Source organism: Marmota marmota, unplaced genomic scaffold, assembly GCF_001458135.2.
Source record: "Marmota marmota marmota unplaced genomic scaffold, marMar, whole genome shotgun sequence".
Classification (NCBI taxonomy): domain Eukaryota; kingdom Metazoa; phylum Chordata; class Mammalia; order Rodentia; family Sciuridae; genus Marmota; species Marmota marmota.
The window spans coordinates 1740573-1758654 of NW_025999982.1; the positions used below are offsets into that span (position 1 = coordinate 1740573).

The 18082-nt window shown below is 41.5% G+C and overlaps 1 protein-coding gene across 1 annotated transcript; it reads right to left on the bottom strand.

The window, feature by feature from the left end:
• Positions 1 to 331: 331 nt before the first annotated feature.
• LOC107143781 (HLA class II histocompatibility antigen, DM alpha chain) lies at positions 332 to 4103 on the bottom strand. Its single transcript, XM_015487520.2, has 5 exons — positions 3939 to 4103; positions 2215 to 2499; positions 1286 to 1564; positions 926 to 1054; positions 332 to 572 (listed from the first exon to the last, which is right to left on the bottom strand). The coding sequence occupies exons 1-5, from the start codon at positions 4024 to 4026 to the stop codon at positions 568 to 570; spliced, it is 786 nt and encodes a 261-aa protein (XP_015343006.1). The 5' UTR covers positions 4027 to 4103; the 3' UTR covers positions 332 to 567.
• Positions 4104 to 18082: the final 13979 nt, after the last annotated feature.

Sequence of the window (18082 nt, forward strand, 5' to 3'; positions counted from 1 at the left end):
GGAGTAAAAGCTGTCGTCCCGTTGGGACCAGGGAAAAGGAATTCTCAGCTAAGGAGCCGAGGAGGGAGGGGGTTTTTCCCTGTTTCCCTCCCTAATGAGGGCAAGCTGTGTTCAGGCCAAGGCATGCCTAATTTGAAATGACAACCCACTCAAGTTGAGGTCTCCAGGAACAAACATCATGGGTTAAGAAAGACGCTACACTAGAGGGGGGGGATGGGGGGGGGGCTCAGTGGCAGAGCAACTGCCCAGCATGCATGAGGCCAGGGTTTCATTCATCCCCAGTACTACAAAAAAAAAAAAAGAAAAGAAAAGAAAAAGAAAGACGCTACACTGATAAAAATAATCTGAGATTTATTGCCTGAAGTAAGAAGTTGTCATTGTGACAGGCCACTCTGGGCTCCTCTGGATGCAAACTCAGGAACAGCAGAAAAACCTACATGCACACTCCCCGGGGGAGTCCCAGGGACTTCTGTTCTGAGGAAAGATCTTCGGCAGGATGTGAGAAACCTGAGGATTCCCCTGCTTGAATGGCTAAAGGTATTGGCATCAAACTCCGATCAAAAAGAATCAGTCTGAGGAGAGAGGGATGGAGGAAAGCCATTAGAAGGATCCCCCTCCTCCCCAAAGGCCTCCCTCTGCCCCCAGCACACCCTACTCAGACTGGTCTCTCCTTCCCAAATCATCTCCAAGCACCTTTCCTACAAGTCCCCATATCACTCCTCCCCCACTCAAAGCCATTCCCATGATGCATAATTGTCTGACCGGGTCCCCAGCCAGGAGGATGGACCCATGTGGTGCTGGACACAGGCCCCCACGCTGAGGGGTCCGTCAATCACTGGACACCCGCCCCATGCCACAGGATGATCCTGACATGTCCACGCATGCACCACTCTATCTGGCTCACTCATCCCTCCAGATGACATACCACCTGAGCAAGGCTTCCGGAAATAGATGATGAGGACAGTGCCCACAATGATGCCCAGCACGCCCAGGCCAAAGGCTATGCCACACAGCACATTCTCCAGGAAATCTGAAGGCAGGGCATTCTGGGGCACTGGAAAAGGAGAGGGACAGGTCAGCCTGGACACCGGGCTAGAGAGTCCTCTCCCCAGAGGAAGGACTTAGGTGGCAGGGATGATGAAAGAGAAACTCGGGCATGGAAGATCAGGGTTGGCTAGAGCAAGAGTGTTCTAAACGAGGCCCAAGTAGAGAAAGAAGGCCCCTCCAATGGGTCTACCCCTTTTTGCCCTCCAAAGACCAGTCTTGTTGCGGAAAGGGGTCTTACCCCAATAGGCAATTGCTGTGTGGCGGTCAATTTCGTGAGTCACGATGCAGGAGAAAAGGTCATAGGGTTCCGGTGTGAAGTTTAAATAAGAAAAGGCCTGGAAGGTGAGTCCATCCATAGCTGAGACAAAAGTGGGCCCAACTCCTTCCACAGGGACGGAATTATGCTGCCAGTTCACAGTCAACGTGGGCGGGAAGAGATTACTGATAAAGCAGACCAGCGTGTTGGGTTTGCCAAACTCCAGGGGCTTCATTGTGAACACCTCAGCAACAGGGAAACCTGGTGGGAGATCGGGGTGTTAGGGGGGAAAAGGACAAGATCAGATGGTACCCCGGTGTTTAGACAAGGCGAGGCACCTGGAGGGGAGGGGCAGGAGGAGTCAGTGGGTGGGGATTTGGGGCTAGAAAAAAGGGAGGGCAGGGGCAGGGACTCTGAGGGAGACTTCCAGGCAAGAATAACAACTGGACCTAACAGCAGAGCCAGATCCAAGCCACCCTGCAAGCCTCTGCCCTGACTGTTGATGAGTGGGTTTTTTTTTTGTTTTTTTTTTAACTTCTTTTCTAAATCTCACATTGATATCAATCAAGCACTGTCTTCTCATTAAAATACAAGCACATCATCAGATCCTTTCAATCTCTCTTCCATCTTGCTGAGCCCAGTATCACAAGTGCTAATATTCAGTAGGCATCAACTGGTCCCTATTGAAATCATCAAGTTTAATAAATGGCTTTGAATGCCTACTACATGCCAGGTACAATCTACCCACCACAGAGGGCAGGGTGCAGACTTTAACTTGCAGAAAAAGAAAGATCCTAGGGGAGAACTAGAAAACCTAAGAGATGGGAAGGGTGGGAGGGGAATAGCTCAGTGCATAGATTAATGAGGGTAAGAGTGCAGACCTCCAACCTCTGCCCCCCAAAAACCCTGACCTCTGGATACCGGGATTTTCCCTTCAAGTGCGGGGCCTATATGCTCAATCATCGCTTCACAGAATCCTTTGTCAAATACAATGGCAGAGGCATCTCTCTGATCCTGAGCCCAGTCAGCAAATTCAGGGAGGCGGGGCACCCGAGTATTCCGGGAAAAGTCAAAGGAGAAAAGCAGGTCTTCGTCATAGGTCTCAGTGAGCCCTATACTGGGACTCCCATCCTGGCAGAACACAGTGTGTCGGAATGTGTGGTTTTGCAGGTCATCTCGCCACAGTGGAGCAAGAGCTGCAAAGAGAGGGACACGGCAAGTTTCAGGGAGGTGAGAGCATCCTCCTTTACTTTTTTTGTTTGTTTGTTTTGGCGGGGTGGGGGAGCTGGTGTGGAGTACTGAGGATTGAACCCAGAGGTGCTCTTCCACTGAGCTACATCCCCAGACCTTTTTACTTTTTATTTTGAGACAGGGTCTCACTAAGTTACCCAGGATGATCTCAAACTTGCCCTTCTCCTGCCTCAACCTCCCGAGTAGCTGGAATTATAAGCGTGCACCACCACACCTGGCGTTTCCTCCCTTCTCAGGCCATGAGGCAGAGGTGTGGTGGAAGGCCTCCTGTGCCTGTCACATAGTCTCCCTCACCCAACTGGGGTAAAGAAAAAAGTTAAGGAATAGCTCCAAACCTTCCTCACCCATAAAAAGTTTAAAGTCCCATAAAGTGTTTAAAGTTGTAAAGTGCAGAAAGGTCTACCATCTTAAGCGACCAATTCGGAGTCGGCCTACTGGTTGTGTGTTTATGTCACAGAAGTACCAGCAGAGAGGACAGGTGAAAACTGAAACGCAGCCCACACAGTGCTCACCAAGCCATGCAGCTAGCACAGGGGTCATCCTCCCAAAGGGGATACCTTTGTCTAATTCACAGAAGGCCACCCTCTGGACTCTAGAAAGCCATGGATAGCTTCTCTGTCTTAGAAGAGAAGGAGAAAGAATGGTCATGGCCTCCCTAAGTCATAATGACACTGTCCTAGCCTACCCCAGACACACATGCAAACTGAAATCCCAGCCTCCAGATTCTCTTCAGTCATGTCATCAGCACCAAGTCTCTATGAAAATGTCTTTCTCACCTAAACCCTCCAGATCACACAATGACAGGATTTGGGGAAGTGACTCCCTGGCTGCAGGAAATAATCCCTTTTCTTTGAAACTCTAGGCTGAAACCCCCCAAGCCAGCAGGAAACCTTCTACCCCATGCCTAATACACAGACATTTATAGTGAGAGGGATCTTCCAGGTTACACTTCCATTCTGCCAGGTCCTTTACAGAGAAGAAACTAAGGAGCAATAAAGTTGAGAGATTTTTCCAGAATCACAAGGTGAGTTGACAAGAGTCAAGTCGTATCCTGAGTGGAGGAATGGAAATAACTTTTGCTTTGCTCAAATCTCAGTTCTGCTAACTTTCCAACTGTGTGAACTTGCACAAGTTACTTAAATTCCTCGAGTCTCATTTTCTCATCTGTAAAGTGGATAAAGTCATCTCTGCTTCAAGAGAGTATCTTCAATGGAACACGTAAAACACCTGACACTGTTTACCACCCAAGTCCACAGTTGTTGCCATAAACTCATAAATCTTCCCACCACTTAAAAGCATGAGTCTCTTCTTCCCATGCTCTTGGGGATGGGATCCCCCAACTCTAACATCCTCAGGATGGAATAAAGGGGAGGCATTATCTTACCTGCAGGGGTGGCCCAGGAGTGGGGCAGCAGCCACAGAAGCCTTAGCAGCTGAAGCAGCGTAGCTCCCTGGCTCTGCTCATGATCCATATCTTCACACCACACAGTAGGTAGTGCTACCAACAGGCAGACCCAGGTCTCCAACTCCCTCCCCCAGAGAGTAGTCTTAGATTATGTTTTGCCAGTTCATCTCCAATAGTTGCCCTTGTCATTTTGGCTAAACCAATCACAGAAGTGTAGGATTCAGCGTCATGAGTCACTAGGGAGAGATCTAGGGCCAGCAACCTTCTGAAGACTTGGCTCTTTGACCAGGTCCAGTGTGGTGTGTCACTGGGCTGAGCCGCCAGCTGAGGAATGTCTGCCTCCTGGTGGAGCTCTCCTCATAGCCTCAGGCTGCTGGCTCTTCAGAGCAGTGCCATCTTGTGGCAGAATGCTGCGGTGGGTGGCGCATCTTTGTTCAGCAAATTCCTAGTGTTCTTCAGACCCCGCCTCTTCCTCCCTTCCAACCCCTCTTCTTCTCAGAAAGATTATTCTCCTGCAGGCATTAGTTCTAATTCATTCTGTAGAAATACATTGAAAAAGTAATAAGTGCTAGGGATGAGGCCCAGTACTAGAAATTCAAAGATGATTATAGTAGTCCCCCCATATCAAAGGTAGCAGCACTTCCTGAGGTTTCAGTTTCCTGCAATCAGCTTGGGTCCAAAAATATTAAATAGAAAATTCCAGAAATAAACAATAAGTTGTAAATTGTGCACTGTTCTGAGTAGCATGATGAAATCTTGTGCCCTCTGGCTCAGTTCTGCCTGGGACATGAATCATCTCTTTCTCCAGTGTATTCACACTGTATAGTCACATAGTAGCCATCTCAGTCATCAGATTGACTATCATTGTAATGGACCCAAAGCACAGAGTAGTTATGGCAGCAATTCAGATATACCAAAGGGCAAGAAGTACAAAAGACAGAAAGTGTTCCCTTTAAGTGAAAAGGTGAAAGTTCTCAGCTTTATAAGGAAAGAAAAAAAATGCTTGAGTATGGTACAGTAAGATATAAAAGAGACTACCTTGGACTGGGTTTGTGGCTCAATGGTAGAGCACTCACCTAGCATGCGTGAAGCATGGGGTTCAATCCTCAACACCACATAAACATGAAATAAAGGTATTGTGTCCAACTAAAAAAACTATTTTTTTAAAAGAGAGATTACCTTCACATAACATTTAATATAGTATTTAAAATAACTTTTAATATAATAATTATTCTATTTTACTATTGCCAATGTTAATCTCTTACTGTACCTAATTTATAAATAAAATTTTATCATAGGTTGGTATTATGCAAAAAACATATAGGTAAAGTAAAGGGGAGGCATTGTCTTAGAAGAGAAGGAGAAAGAATGGTCATGGCCTCTCTAAGTCATAATGACACTGTCCTCGCCTACCCCAGACACACATGCAAACTGAAATCCCAGCCTCCAGATTCTCTTCAATCATGTCATCAGCACCAGGTCTCTATGAAAATGTCTTCCCCACCTAGACCCTCCAGATCACACAATGACAGGATTTGGGGAAGTGACTCCCTGGCTGCAGGAAATAATCCCTCTTCTTTGAAACTCTAGACTCTCCCCCCAGCCAGCAGGAATTAGAGCTAATTAGAGCTAAGTATATATACTTATGTGTATGGGTATGTAAACATATATTTAAACATATAGAATATATAACATGTAATATATAGTGTAATATATTGTATGTAGTATATATTATATGTTTTAAAATATACATTTACACATACTCTGTGGCTTCAGGCATCTACTGGGGGTCTTGGAATGTATACCCCCGTAGCATTACAGTCTAGTGGGGTTTCTATGAATAATTACATAACAATGTAATTTAGTCAAAAAAGAATGTGCTGTGTATTCAGGAAGCAGTAATTTTCTGAGAATGGGAGAAAAGGAGGGACCTAATCAGTCAAGCTTCTAAGAGTCTCTAAGGAAAAACAATTTAAACAGCAGAACATGAGGGAAGAGAAAAACATTCCAGAGCATGGGGTAGGCAGATGTGTGAAGATCAGAGGCATCAGAGCTCCTTCCTTTGGAGACCCTTGTAATAGCTGATTTGGAAGTTGTAAAGATTACCTGTTTCTGGGGAGTCATCACAATGAACTAGAAATTCAGCAAGAGCCGGATCACATAGACCTTGGCACACCACAAAGAAAGTCTGACTTACTTAACAGATGACAGAGATATTAAAACTGGGGAGTGACACAATTATTTTAGCAACTTAGAGAAACTGTTCTGATATTTCAAACAATGGACTGGAGGCTGGGAAGAAAAGAGGCAAAATTGCTAGTCAAGAGTCTAGAGTGTGCTGGGTGTGATGGCTATTCCCAGTGACTCGGGAGGCTGAGGGAAGAGGTTCGCAAGTTCAAAGCCAGCCGTAGCAACTTAGCGAGGCCCTAAGCAACTTAGCAAGATCCTGTCTCAAAATAAAATATAAGAAGGGCTAGGGTTGTCGCTCAGTGTTTAAGCACCCCTAGTCCCCCTGGATTCAATCCCTGGTACCAAAAAACAAAACAAAACAAAAAAGTCAACATAAAAAGTTACATGCACATATTACAAGAAGGTAGTATGGCAATAATTTAAGTGAGAGATAAAGAAGGTCGTGAATTAAGTCATAACCAGAGGAGATGGAGGGAATGGAACACTGAGATACTTAGGAGGTAGAACCTGAAGAGTTTGGTTACTGATTACAAGTGGAAGATGAAGCAATGGAGAAGGCAAGAATAATACCCAGGTTACTCTCCCGGTGTCCAGGTGGGTGCTCAGTGATGGACTGAATTGAAGCAGAAGAGATGCCATGAGAGCAGGTTTAAAGACAAAGAGCTTGAACTTGATTTTGTGCATGCTGAATTTGGGATGCCACTGGAACAGCCAGCTGGGGCCCCCCCAGGAGACAGTGAGGTGTATGGAGCAGGATCCCAGGTGTGGGTGAAGAACCTGATTGTGGGAGTGGTGAGCACAAAAACTGAAGCAGAGGTCACTGATAAAATTAGCCAAGAAGAAGGAGAAAGAAAAAGAAGGATTAGTAGTCCCTCCTAATCCATAGGGGGTAACATTCCAAGACCCCCAGTGGATACCTGAAACCACAGATAGTTCTGATCGATTTCTCTAAATAAATAAATATTTTTTTCCATACATACAAACCTATGATAAAAAGATTAACAGCTGAAGGTCAGTCTCAGCAACTTAGCAAGGCCCTAAGCAACTTGGCAAGACCCTGTCTTAAAATAAAAAAATAAAAATGGACTGGGGATGTGGCTCAGTGGTTAAACACTCCGGGGTTTAATCCCTGGTACTGAAAAAAAAAAAAGATTAACAGCAGGAATAATAAAATAGAACTATTGTAACAACATATTAAAAGTTATATGAATGTAGTCTCTCTCAGTATCTTACTAAAAGAGAGGAAGTAAAACAAAGATGTAAATCTGCATAGGTCAAACCCCAAATCTCATGCCATTTATTTTCCAGGATCCAGACAGGAGAACACATCCAGTCCATGTACTTCAGACAGAGAGAATTTAATATAGAGAATTGGCTTTAAAGGTACTAAAAGGGAAAGAGTTACAAAAAGGAGAAAGAGGCTTGGCTGGAAGTTCAAAAAGGAGAGATGGATACCTGGGAATCAGAAGCTGCCAAAGTCCCTGAGCTGGAATCCACACCTACACCTGCTGCTGCCCAGTGAAGACGCTGTCATAGTCAGATTCAATCTATTCAAGGCTAGAATCACTGAGGAGGTATTTCTCCTCGGGAGGCTGGAGTCCAGAATCACTCATTTTTCCTGTTGCTACGTCTACCAGCAGTTGCCACAATTGACAACCCAGTTAGAGGCTGAAGCAGGAAGCTTCTGAGTTTCTCCTGTCTTTTGAATCTAACAGGAAGCCAGCTGACCAGGGAGGCTGGGAGACACACACCTGGCTGACTCCTGGTTCAGAACACAGTACAGGAGGGTGGGTGCGGCACTGAGACACTGGAGCCTAACCAGTAACCAACACTGTGAGATCCGCTAATGAGTAAGAATCTAGCAACACCAGGCGCACACAGAAAGTTAACGGAACAAGAAGGAAGCATATCAGAGAAATGAAGAGTGTTCTTCCATGAACAAGGGCAATGTCAGCAGAATGCTTCTCAGAAGTCAAGGTAGGGCTGAAAAGTGTCCTTAGATTTGGTGATTATGAGATGGTTGACATTTTTATGAGTGCAGTTTCAGTGCTGTAGTGGGAGTCAGCTCCAGATTGTGGTGGGCTGAGAAGTAAGTGGGAAGTGAGGAAGAAACTGTCAGTGTGTATGCCTCAAGTCTGATAGAGAAAGAGAGACAGAAGGGGTGGGGGAAGAGGCAATGGGAAGGATCTAATGTGGTAATTAAGTCTGAGAAATTAATCTATGTGACTATGGTTCATCAGTATTTCTGAAAGTTTCCAAATTCATATCCCATTTTAATGAATAAAAGTAGCGATAATAACCAAAAATACAAAGAAAAAACAATCTCATGACCGCCTAGAGAATCTGGAACAGCAATGTGTGTGTATGTATATATGTGTGTGTGTGTGTGTGTGTGTGTGTGTGTGTTATTTGTCAGGGTGGTGGGGACAGGGTGTCAGGGTTTGGAGATCATTGTAACATTCCAAAGAACAAAAGGTGGTTTTTCTCAATCTCTCAGCCTTTGAAGACTAACTCACCAGTGGTTCCGGCAGTGGGGAGACTCAGGCTTCTAGGTCAGTAGAAGTTCATGATACCACCAGGACTGTAGGGGAGGAGCGTGGCACAAAGCCACCTGGTGCTAAATGAGGGTAGGCAAGCTTTACCTATAAAGGACCAGATAGTGAATATCTCAGGCTTTGTGGGTTGCCAATGTCTCTCATGAGGACTCAATTTTAGCAGGAAAACAGCCATAAGCAATGTGAAAATGAAAGGGTCTTGATTCTCTTCCAAGTCTCATCCTAGCTTCCTTTCCCACTTTGGGAGCATTTCCTGCTCCATCTCCTTTGTGGACCTCTTTCTTTCAGCTGATCTTTAAATACTGGTGTTCCCTGGGGTTTTGTCCTCAACCCTCTTTTTATTTGTGGGCACTAAAATTCAAATTTCACATAATTCCCATGTGTCATCAAACATTCTTTTGCTTCCCCCTGCCCCACCCTCAATCATTTAAAAATATAAAATCTATTCTTAGCATTTGGGTCATAAGAATACAGGCAGTGGGCTGGATTTTGCTCATAGGCCCATAGTTTGGTGAATGTAATTCTGTGGGTATGGTTAGAATTAGGATGGAAACCCCAAGAAACCCACTTTGTAAGAGCTCCATTGCCCCCTTTTTTTTGTGGGAATGGCAATCACTTAATAAACAGTGTGCCCAGTGACAGCAGAAAATTTGGAAGATCTGGGGAAGAACAGAAGACAGTAGGCTGGCAGGGAGGGATTAGAAATAGGTAGAGTAGACTTGCAAGTACTCTGGATAGAAGAGGAAGGCAAAGGGGTCCAAGTTCTCTGGAGAGTGCAGAATGTGAACAAGACCACAATGGGAAGAAATACAAGCACCTATCACCAAGGCTATGCTGAGAAGTGATTAACTTCTTTCTCTCCCTCAGGAGGCTGGAGTCCAGAATCACTCATTTTTCCTCTTGCTACATCTACCACCAATTGCCACAATTGACAACCCTGTAAGAGGCTGAATTAGGAAGCTTCTGAGTTTTTTTCTGTCTTTTGGTCTCCCACCAGTGCCTCCCACTGGCAGAATCTATCTTCTATAACCCCAGTATAAATGGTAACAAATCACAACATTTATAACTACTCTTCCCTCTGTGTAACTCTCCTTCCTGCAGGGACCTCCCAGCAATCTCCACCAAAGATATCTGGGACATAGTCTCTGCTCAACTTGGGGAAGTGGAAATCATGGGCAAGGTTTGGGGAGGCAGGAAGTTCTGCATCACAGTAACTCACCATCTACTTTGTCATTAGATATGAAGACCTCAGACAATCATGGCACAGCACCTGTAAATCTAGAAAGCCATAGCTAATGTTCAGCTCTCCCAACCTTTTCTGAAATTGCCCATCTTTCCCCACCCAGCAGAGCCAAATATCTTTAAAAAGCCACAGGTAACTGTGTCCTCACCTTCATATTTGCCATTTATTCTTAACCCTCAAAACAGAAATTGTTCACCAATATATTTGCGTTGATAAATGGATTCTTTGGAGTCTGCCACATCTGACACAGTTGGCCTTGCCCTCTCTTCTAAATCCGTCTATTTGCCTGGCATCCCTCATGGTACTCTCTCCTAGTTTTTCCTCCTACTTCTCTGGCATCCCCTTTTCAGTCTCCTTGGTGGATTCTTTTCTTTCAGCTACCTTTAAGTATTGGTGTCCCTTGGAGGTTTTTTTTTTTGTTGTTGTTGTTGTTGTTGTTTTTAGTTGTAGATGGACACAATACCTTTATTAATTTCACTGAGGATTGAACCCAGTACCTCACATATCTAGGCAAGCACTCTACCACTGAGCTACAGCCTCAGCCCTGTCCTTAACCTTTACCCTTCTCAAACTACATACTTGCCCTGGATGGTCTCAGCTATTCCCACATGCCTTCAGTTACCACCCATTTGCTGGTGGCTTTTCAATTCACCTCTTCAGCTCAAGTCTTGCTCTTGAGATCCACACTGCCTATATACCCAACTGTCTCACCCCACTTGGATGTTGTATAACAGCAATTCTCAAACCGTATTATCTGAAATAGTGTTCCTTAAGAAATAGAAATATGTAAGTTTGACGGTAGCAATTTTATTTTAAAGTTTATTTCAACATAGATATCACAAAACACCAAAACATATTCATATAATATTTTTATTATGTAATAATTTATTACATTTAATAAATCTTTTTATTTGCAAACAACAGAAACCAGTTCTGACTGACCTACTTTTTTTAATGGAGAATTACTGGAATGATACTGATCTGGCTCATGGAATCAGAAGAATTGAATAAGCTAGCCTCAGAAAGGGTGGTCACAGGACCTTTACAGTGTGGACATTAGCAGTGGGGGTTGAGTTGACATTAATATACTCACTTGCAAAGACCTCCAGCTTATCTTTTAAGTTTCACATTGTTTGTAGAGACAATTTGATGGGCTCAGCTTATATTAGGTGTGTACCACTGGACTTATTAGCTGTGGCCAAGCACAATGTCACCTTTATGTATTACAGCTGTTTTTGGAGAAGGGAGAATCATAATGAACCGAGCAACCACCTTAGTACAACTATCTTCAACAGATGGCATCTTAGACAACTGTATGAGATCATTTGAGATATACAGGTGAGATTAAATCTGTGTATTAATGCTCTGCATTTCCCAACTAATTGCTCAGGTGATGTGTGTCATCTACTTGGCGATCTCTGCTCTGCCACACTTCTCACCACATAGTTAAATTATATTTGAATCCAAATTGTATTTGAGTTACAAATTTGGATTGATGACTAAAGCATAGATATAATAGTTAACTTTCTTTAGTATAACACCATCACCCCAACCAACAAAATCAAAAGCAATTGCTTAACTTCATTTAACACAGTCTGATCATCTTCCCAATTATCTTGAAAATGTCTTGAGAAAGAAGTTTCAAATGAAAAGCAGTGTCTTATGGTTTTAAAGCTGTGCCTTTGGTTTTAACACAAGTGGGTTTTCTGTTTTATATTATATCTCATAAATCCCTGTTGATAGTTCAACAACAAATTCTAATTCAGTTTAGGAATAATTACCCTGAATGTATCTCCAGTTCAAGATTTACAAAGATTCAAGATTTACCTTCAAGTTCAAGATTTACTTTCCATTCCCAACGTTTTCCAAATCCTGTGGTTAAGACTTCAGCAAATAACATGATTGTCCATTCAATCCCCCAAGCTACAAATGTGGGAAGCATCCTCAACAGGTCCATCTTCTTCAAACCTTCTCATCCAATCGGTCACCAAGTCCTATCAACTCTACCTTTTTTATGTCTTTTGAATTAGTCCCTCTTCTTTCCATTCCCACCAGCTCAGTCTTTCATTGGTATGTTTGTTTTCCTGGATTATTGCAACTTTCTTATAATTGGTCTGTCTCCAATTTTTCACAGTGCTGCAAAGAGCAATTTTTGAGACAGGATCTCACTATTTTGCCCAGGCTGACTTTGAAACTAAAGATTTTCCCTGTCTCAACCACTTAAGTAGCTGATAGTACAGGCATGCACCACTATACCCAGTCAGAGGGATCTATTTATAATGCATATTTTATCTCGCTATAGTTAATAAGCATGAAAACTTTTAATGATTTTCCATAATATGCTTTCCTTAGCATGACCTAATAATCAGGACACTATATGTCCTTTGAGATGAAATCTCACCTTCCTCAGGCAGCCTTCTTGAAATCCAGAGTTGAGATAATTATGTTTCCATTCTTCAGTATGTTTCCACAACACCCTATGGTTAGTATTATCATTTATATTGTATTATTCTCTTCTATTTTTACATCTGCTTTATGGTCATCTCACCTCCACTGCAAGATCATTAAAAGTTGGTGTCCTATTCTTTCTTTATATTGCTAGTTGACCAAATAGGTCCACTGTTAGTCAATTTTTTACTAATATAGCAAACAAACAAAAAACAGAAGTAGGCTAGCTTTATTTTGGGAGGCTGAAAGTCTAAACAGTTTGATGTAGGCTCTGGTGAAGATCTACATTGGTTGCATCACTTTGTGGCAGATACCTTCTCACAAGCAGAGTCCTAAGGTGGCACGTGGCATTACATGGCAAGAGAGAGGGAGCACATGTGTCTGTCTGTACCTCTTTTGGTTCTCTCTCCCTCTTCTTATAAAGCCACCAAGGTTTAATTGTGGGGGCTCCATCTTAATGAACTCATTCAATCACAATCACTTCCCAAAGACTCTACTTCTAAACAACATAATTAGATTGTTTTCATCCTCTTAATACCATTACCATATGATTTGGGGGGTTAAGCTCCCACATGAGTTCAAGGAAACAAAACACATTCAAACCACAGCATCCACCAACAAGTGACTCCTCATTTGATGAATAGACTACCAATCACTGGAGATGTTGAAACTGAGACTAGAAAAATCTTCAACTATTAGATAGCAATAGATCATCCCTTCTAACACAGGTGTTTCAATTGTCAATCTTCTCAGGCATGTCTACTGGCCACTCTACAAACACCTTCACTTGCATTGCATTTGCTATGCACCCACCTCCCTTTCTATTTCACTCCAGGGCCTTCCCAAACTCCTTATCAAATACTATATTCTTCCCACCTCTGGCACCTCCTACTTCAGAGGACAAACCTAGCGGCCCAGCTCCCACATTTACTCTTATTCCAAATTCAGTGTTATCTCTCCATATTCCATATTCATTCATTATTTTTAGCTACATTATTTTTTTAAAGAGAGAGAGAGAGAGAGAGAGAGAGAATTTTTAATATTTATTTTTTTAGTTTTCGGCGGACACAACATCTTTGTATGTGGTGCTGAGGATCGAACCCAGGCTGCACGGATGCCAGCAGAGTGTGCTACCACTTGAGCCACATTCCCAGCCCTTTAGCTACATTATTATGATGTAGCAACCCTCACCACCACTCTGGAATTTATTGTCCTCAATATATAAACAAGAAAACTGTGACTCCAAAAGTTTAATTTATTTATTTAGCAAGCATTTATTATTGGCCCAGATATTAAACAAGTAAACGTACACATTTGCAAAAGTAAATTGTGAAAGATGTAAAGAAAGAGAACTGAGATCTATAAGAGCAAATAAGTGGAATGAGGAAACCACTGATATTGAAATGAGATCTGAAGGGTAAGTAGGCATTAGCCAGGTAAAGAATGGAAAGCAGAATCTTCAGCAGAGGGAGCAGCATGTGTGTGGTCCTGAAGCAGGAAATGGACCAATTCCTTCAAGAAAATGAGGGAAGATCAATGTGGCTGCAACACAATTGCAGTAAGAAGAGATAGCAGACAAAGCCAAAAGTTGTCAGAAACAAGAGCACATTGAGATCTTGGGCACCACAGTGAGAAATGTGGGTTCTCTTCTAAATGCAATTAGTTTTTTTTGTTTTTTTTTAAATATTTATCTTTTTTTAGTAATCGGCGGACACAACATCTTTGTTGGTATGTGGTGCTGAGGATCCCCGGGCCGCACGCATGCCAGGCGAGCGTGCTACCGCTTGAGCCACATCCCCAGCCCTGCAATTAGTTTTGATTCTGTGCCTACTTTATTCTTTCTCATCCCATGTGTGAATTGTGCTAGGTTCCTAACTGACCCACCTCTAGTCTCTTCAAAATCATTCCATAGTTACCAAATAAATAGATAAATCCTACAAATAAATCTTCCTATAAATAAGTCTTTCTACAAAGGTAGCCCTCAGTTCCCTTCTTTAAAACCTTAATTCACTCCTTTCAGGCTAAATCACTTTTTAAAAAATTAGGTATATATGACAGCAGAATACATTTTGATTCACTGTACAAAATTGTAGCACAAATTTTTTATTTCTCTGTACACAATGTAGCATTGCACCATACATGTACCTAGGTTAATAATGTCCATCTTATTCCACCATCTTTCCTATTCTCATACCCCTTTCCTTCCCCTCTCTCTCCTTTGCCCAAAGTTCCTCAATTTTTCCATGCCCCCCTATTATGTGTCAGCATCCACTTATCAAAGAGAACATTCGGTCTTTGGTTTTTTGGAATTGGCTTATTTCTCTTACATAATATTCTCCAACTCATCCATTTACCTGCAAATGCCATAATTTTATTCTCTTTTAATGTTGAGTGATAGTCCATTGTGTATATATACCACAGTTTCTTTATCCAATCATCTATTGATGGGCATCTCGGTTGGTTCCACAGTTTAGGTATTGTGAATGTGCTCCTATAAATATTGATGTGTCTGCATTGCTATAGTATGCTGATTTTAAGTCCTTTTGGGTACAGACCAAGGAGTGGGATAGCTGGGTCAAGTGGTGGTTCCATTCCAAATTTTCTAAGGAATCTCCATACTACTTTCCAGAGTGGTTGCACTAATTTGTAGTCCCACCAGTAATGTTTACTCATTGTTGTTTGTAAACAGAACACTAAAGAAAGAAATTAAAGAAGACCTTAGAAGATGGAAAGATATCCCGTGCTCTTGGATAGGCAAATTAATACTGTCAAAATGACCATACTACCCAAAGCACTATACAGATTCAATGTGATTCCAATTAAAATCCCAAAGTAGTTCCTTATAGAAATAGAAAAAGCAATCATGAAATTCATTTGGAAAAATAAGAGACCCAGAATTGCCAAAGTAATCTTTAGCAAGAAGAGTGAGGAAAGAGGCATCATAATATCAGAACTTAAACTATACTACAAAGCTATAGTAACAAATGGCATGGTATTGGCACCAAAATAGACATGTTGACTAATGGTACAGAATAGAAGACACAGAGACAAACCACATACAGTTATCTCATACTAAACAAAGAAGCCAAAAACATACATTGGAGAAAAGACAGTGTCTTTAATAAAAGGCTGGGAGAACTAGAAATCCATACGCAGCAAAATGAAGTTAAACCCCTATCTCTCACCATGCACAAAACTTAACTCAAAGTGGATCAAGGACCTAGGAATTCAACCAGAGACCCTGCATCTAATAGAGGAAAAAGTAGACCCAAATCTTCATCATGTTGGATTAGGCCCTGACTTCCTTCCTTAACATGACTCCTAAAGCGCAAGAAATAAAATCAAGAATTAACAAATGTGATGGATTCAAACAAGAAAGCTTCTTCTCAGTAAAAAATAATAATAATCAATAAGGTGAAGAGAGAGCCTTTACATTTTGGGAGCAATTTTTTGCACATGCATGTCAGACAGAGCACTAATCTCCAGGATACCTAAAAAAACTCAAAAAAACTTAACACCAATAAAACAAACAACCCAATCAATAAATGGGTTAAGGAGAACAGACACTTCTCAGAAGATATACGATTTATCAATCATACTGTCTTAATATGCTTTCTGTTGCTATAATGGAACACCCAAGACTGATTAATTTGTGGAGATTTACTTAGCTCAGAGTTTCAGAGATTGGGAAGTCCAAGAACATGATACCAGCATCTGGCAAGGCCTTCCTGCTGGGTTGTGACCCAGTGGTGGGTACCACATAATGAGACATAGCAAGGTAGCCAGAAAATGATTTCTTCTATAACAATGCTCCCATGATTATTTATTAATCCATGAATCAATCCATTCTTGAGAATATCCAGAGTGGTTGCAGAGCCTTCACAACCCACCTCTGATACCTCACAGTGGGGATTAAACTTCAACAGCAATTTTGGGGACCTTCAAACCATAGCACCAACCCAGTGAGTTTTTCCTTCTTCTTCATTCCCTTATACCTAGTGAGGAAGGGTCTCACTTCCTCAATCAGAACAGGGTCTTTTAACTTGTAGTCTACTGCCACAGAATTTAGAGGTCTATATATTGGAAGGAACTTTTAAAAGTCATCTTTATTTTCAATAAAATCTAATTGAAATTTTATTTTATGAATGTATATACAAAATAAAACTTTTTAATACAAATAGTATCTGTAACACTGTCATCAGTAGAAATCAACATCAAATAACATTTTCATATTACATTACAGTGATTATAAACCTCTCAAAATATCTCCACTTCATGATCTTGGGAGTTACTTCTTACACCTGCCAATAAATCATATTATTAAAGGAACACTATATTGTATCAGTGCAGAAACACACTACTAGATTATCACACGTTTATCTAAATAATTTGGTAATTGTATTTTATACACTTACAAATATTGCCAGATAAGGCCCAAAGTCTTCCCCAAAATGCCCAAAACAAGTACATGGCACAGAAAAGTCAAAGAACTTTGGATTTAATCATTCATTCAATAAATAACTGAACTTCACTGGAACTCTCTCTTGTTCTGGTTTCCTTATGCTATGTTGATGTTTTTCCTCCTGGTTGGATGATGTTATGGTTTAGAAACGATGGTCCCCAAAAGCTCATGTATAAGACAATGCAAGAAAGTTTAGAGGTGAAATAATTGAGTTGTGAGAGCCTTAACCTAATCAGTGCATTAATCCACTTCAGTGGATTAATGGGGTGGTAACTATAGGCAAGTAGTGTGTGGCTGGAGGACCCAGGCAGTCTGCCTCTGAATAGTGTGTTATTCAAATTACAAGGAACAGCAGGGAGATTCAGAGCCAGGATTGAAGTTGGAGGAAAAAAAGATTGGAGAGATATTTGAAAGTCATCTTTGAGGTGGTGTTTGAACCAGCTATAAAGGTTGGTAAGATTTATAAGGAAGGAAGTATAAAACAATTTAGGTTAGAGGCAAGGATTAGCACTGTGTTAGATCCTTATATAGGGAACAAGAACAAGAGTAGAACCAACTAACAGGAGTATGTTAGTGAGCTTTTTTACCTCTGTGAGTAAAAGACCTGACAACAATTTTAGAGGAGGAAAAGTTTATTTGGCAATCACAAATTGTGAAAAGCTGGAGGACATGAAAAAGTTCACTGCCTGGGTTCAAATCCCAGCTTTGCTAGTTACCAGAAGTGTGACCTTGGGTAAATGATTTAAAATTTCTTGCCTTAATTGCTTCATTTGAAAAATGGGAGTGATAATAATAGTATCTACTTTATAGGATAATAAGGATTTAAAAAGATGTATGTGAAAAGCAATTATAACACTGCCTGAAATATTTTAAGTAGTCAACAAATATTAGCTATCACCAAATGCATCTCCTTCCAATTCCTGACAGTTTTATTTAATGTTTATTAACATGTATAATGCTAGCCATTGGAAGACAATGTCCCTATTTAATGACATAATTCTGATGAAGTTATTGCTCAAAGACTTTCATGGCTCCCTAGCAGGTCCATACTTAACAGCATTGGAAACTCTGGATAATATGGACTCTATAAACAAATTTAACTTCTAGTTTTCTTCTACTCTACTTCTTGTAGTTTATATTATGGCCATATTGGACTGCATTGCTCTCTGTGAAAATAAATTGTGCTGTTCTGCTTCTCTTCCCTCACACCATTCCAATGTTGCAA

What these genes read in the sequence shown, in the direction of transcription:
- LOC107143781 (XM_015487520.2), bottom strand. Translation starts at nt 4,026, where the DNA reads ATGGATCATGAGCAGAGCCAGGGAGCTACGCTGCTTCAGCTGCTAAGG. An exon ending in GAAAATCCCGGTATCCAGAG is followed by an intron (nt 1,565 to 2,214) that starts GTCAGGGTTTTT and finishes ATCTCCCACCAG; the next exon opens with GTTTCCCTGTTGCTGAGGTG. An exon ending in CACAGCAATTGCCTATTGGG is followed by an intron (nt 1,055 to 1,285) that starts GTAAGACCCCTT and finishes CTCCTTTTCCAG; the next exon opens with TGCCCCAGAATGCCCTGCCT.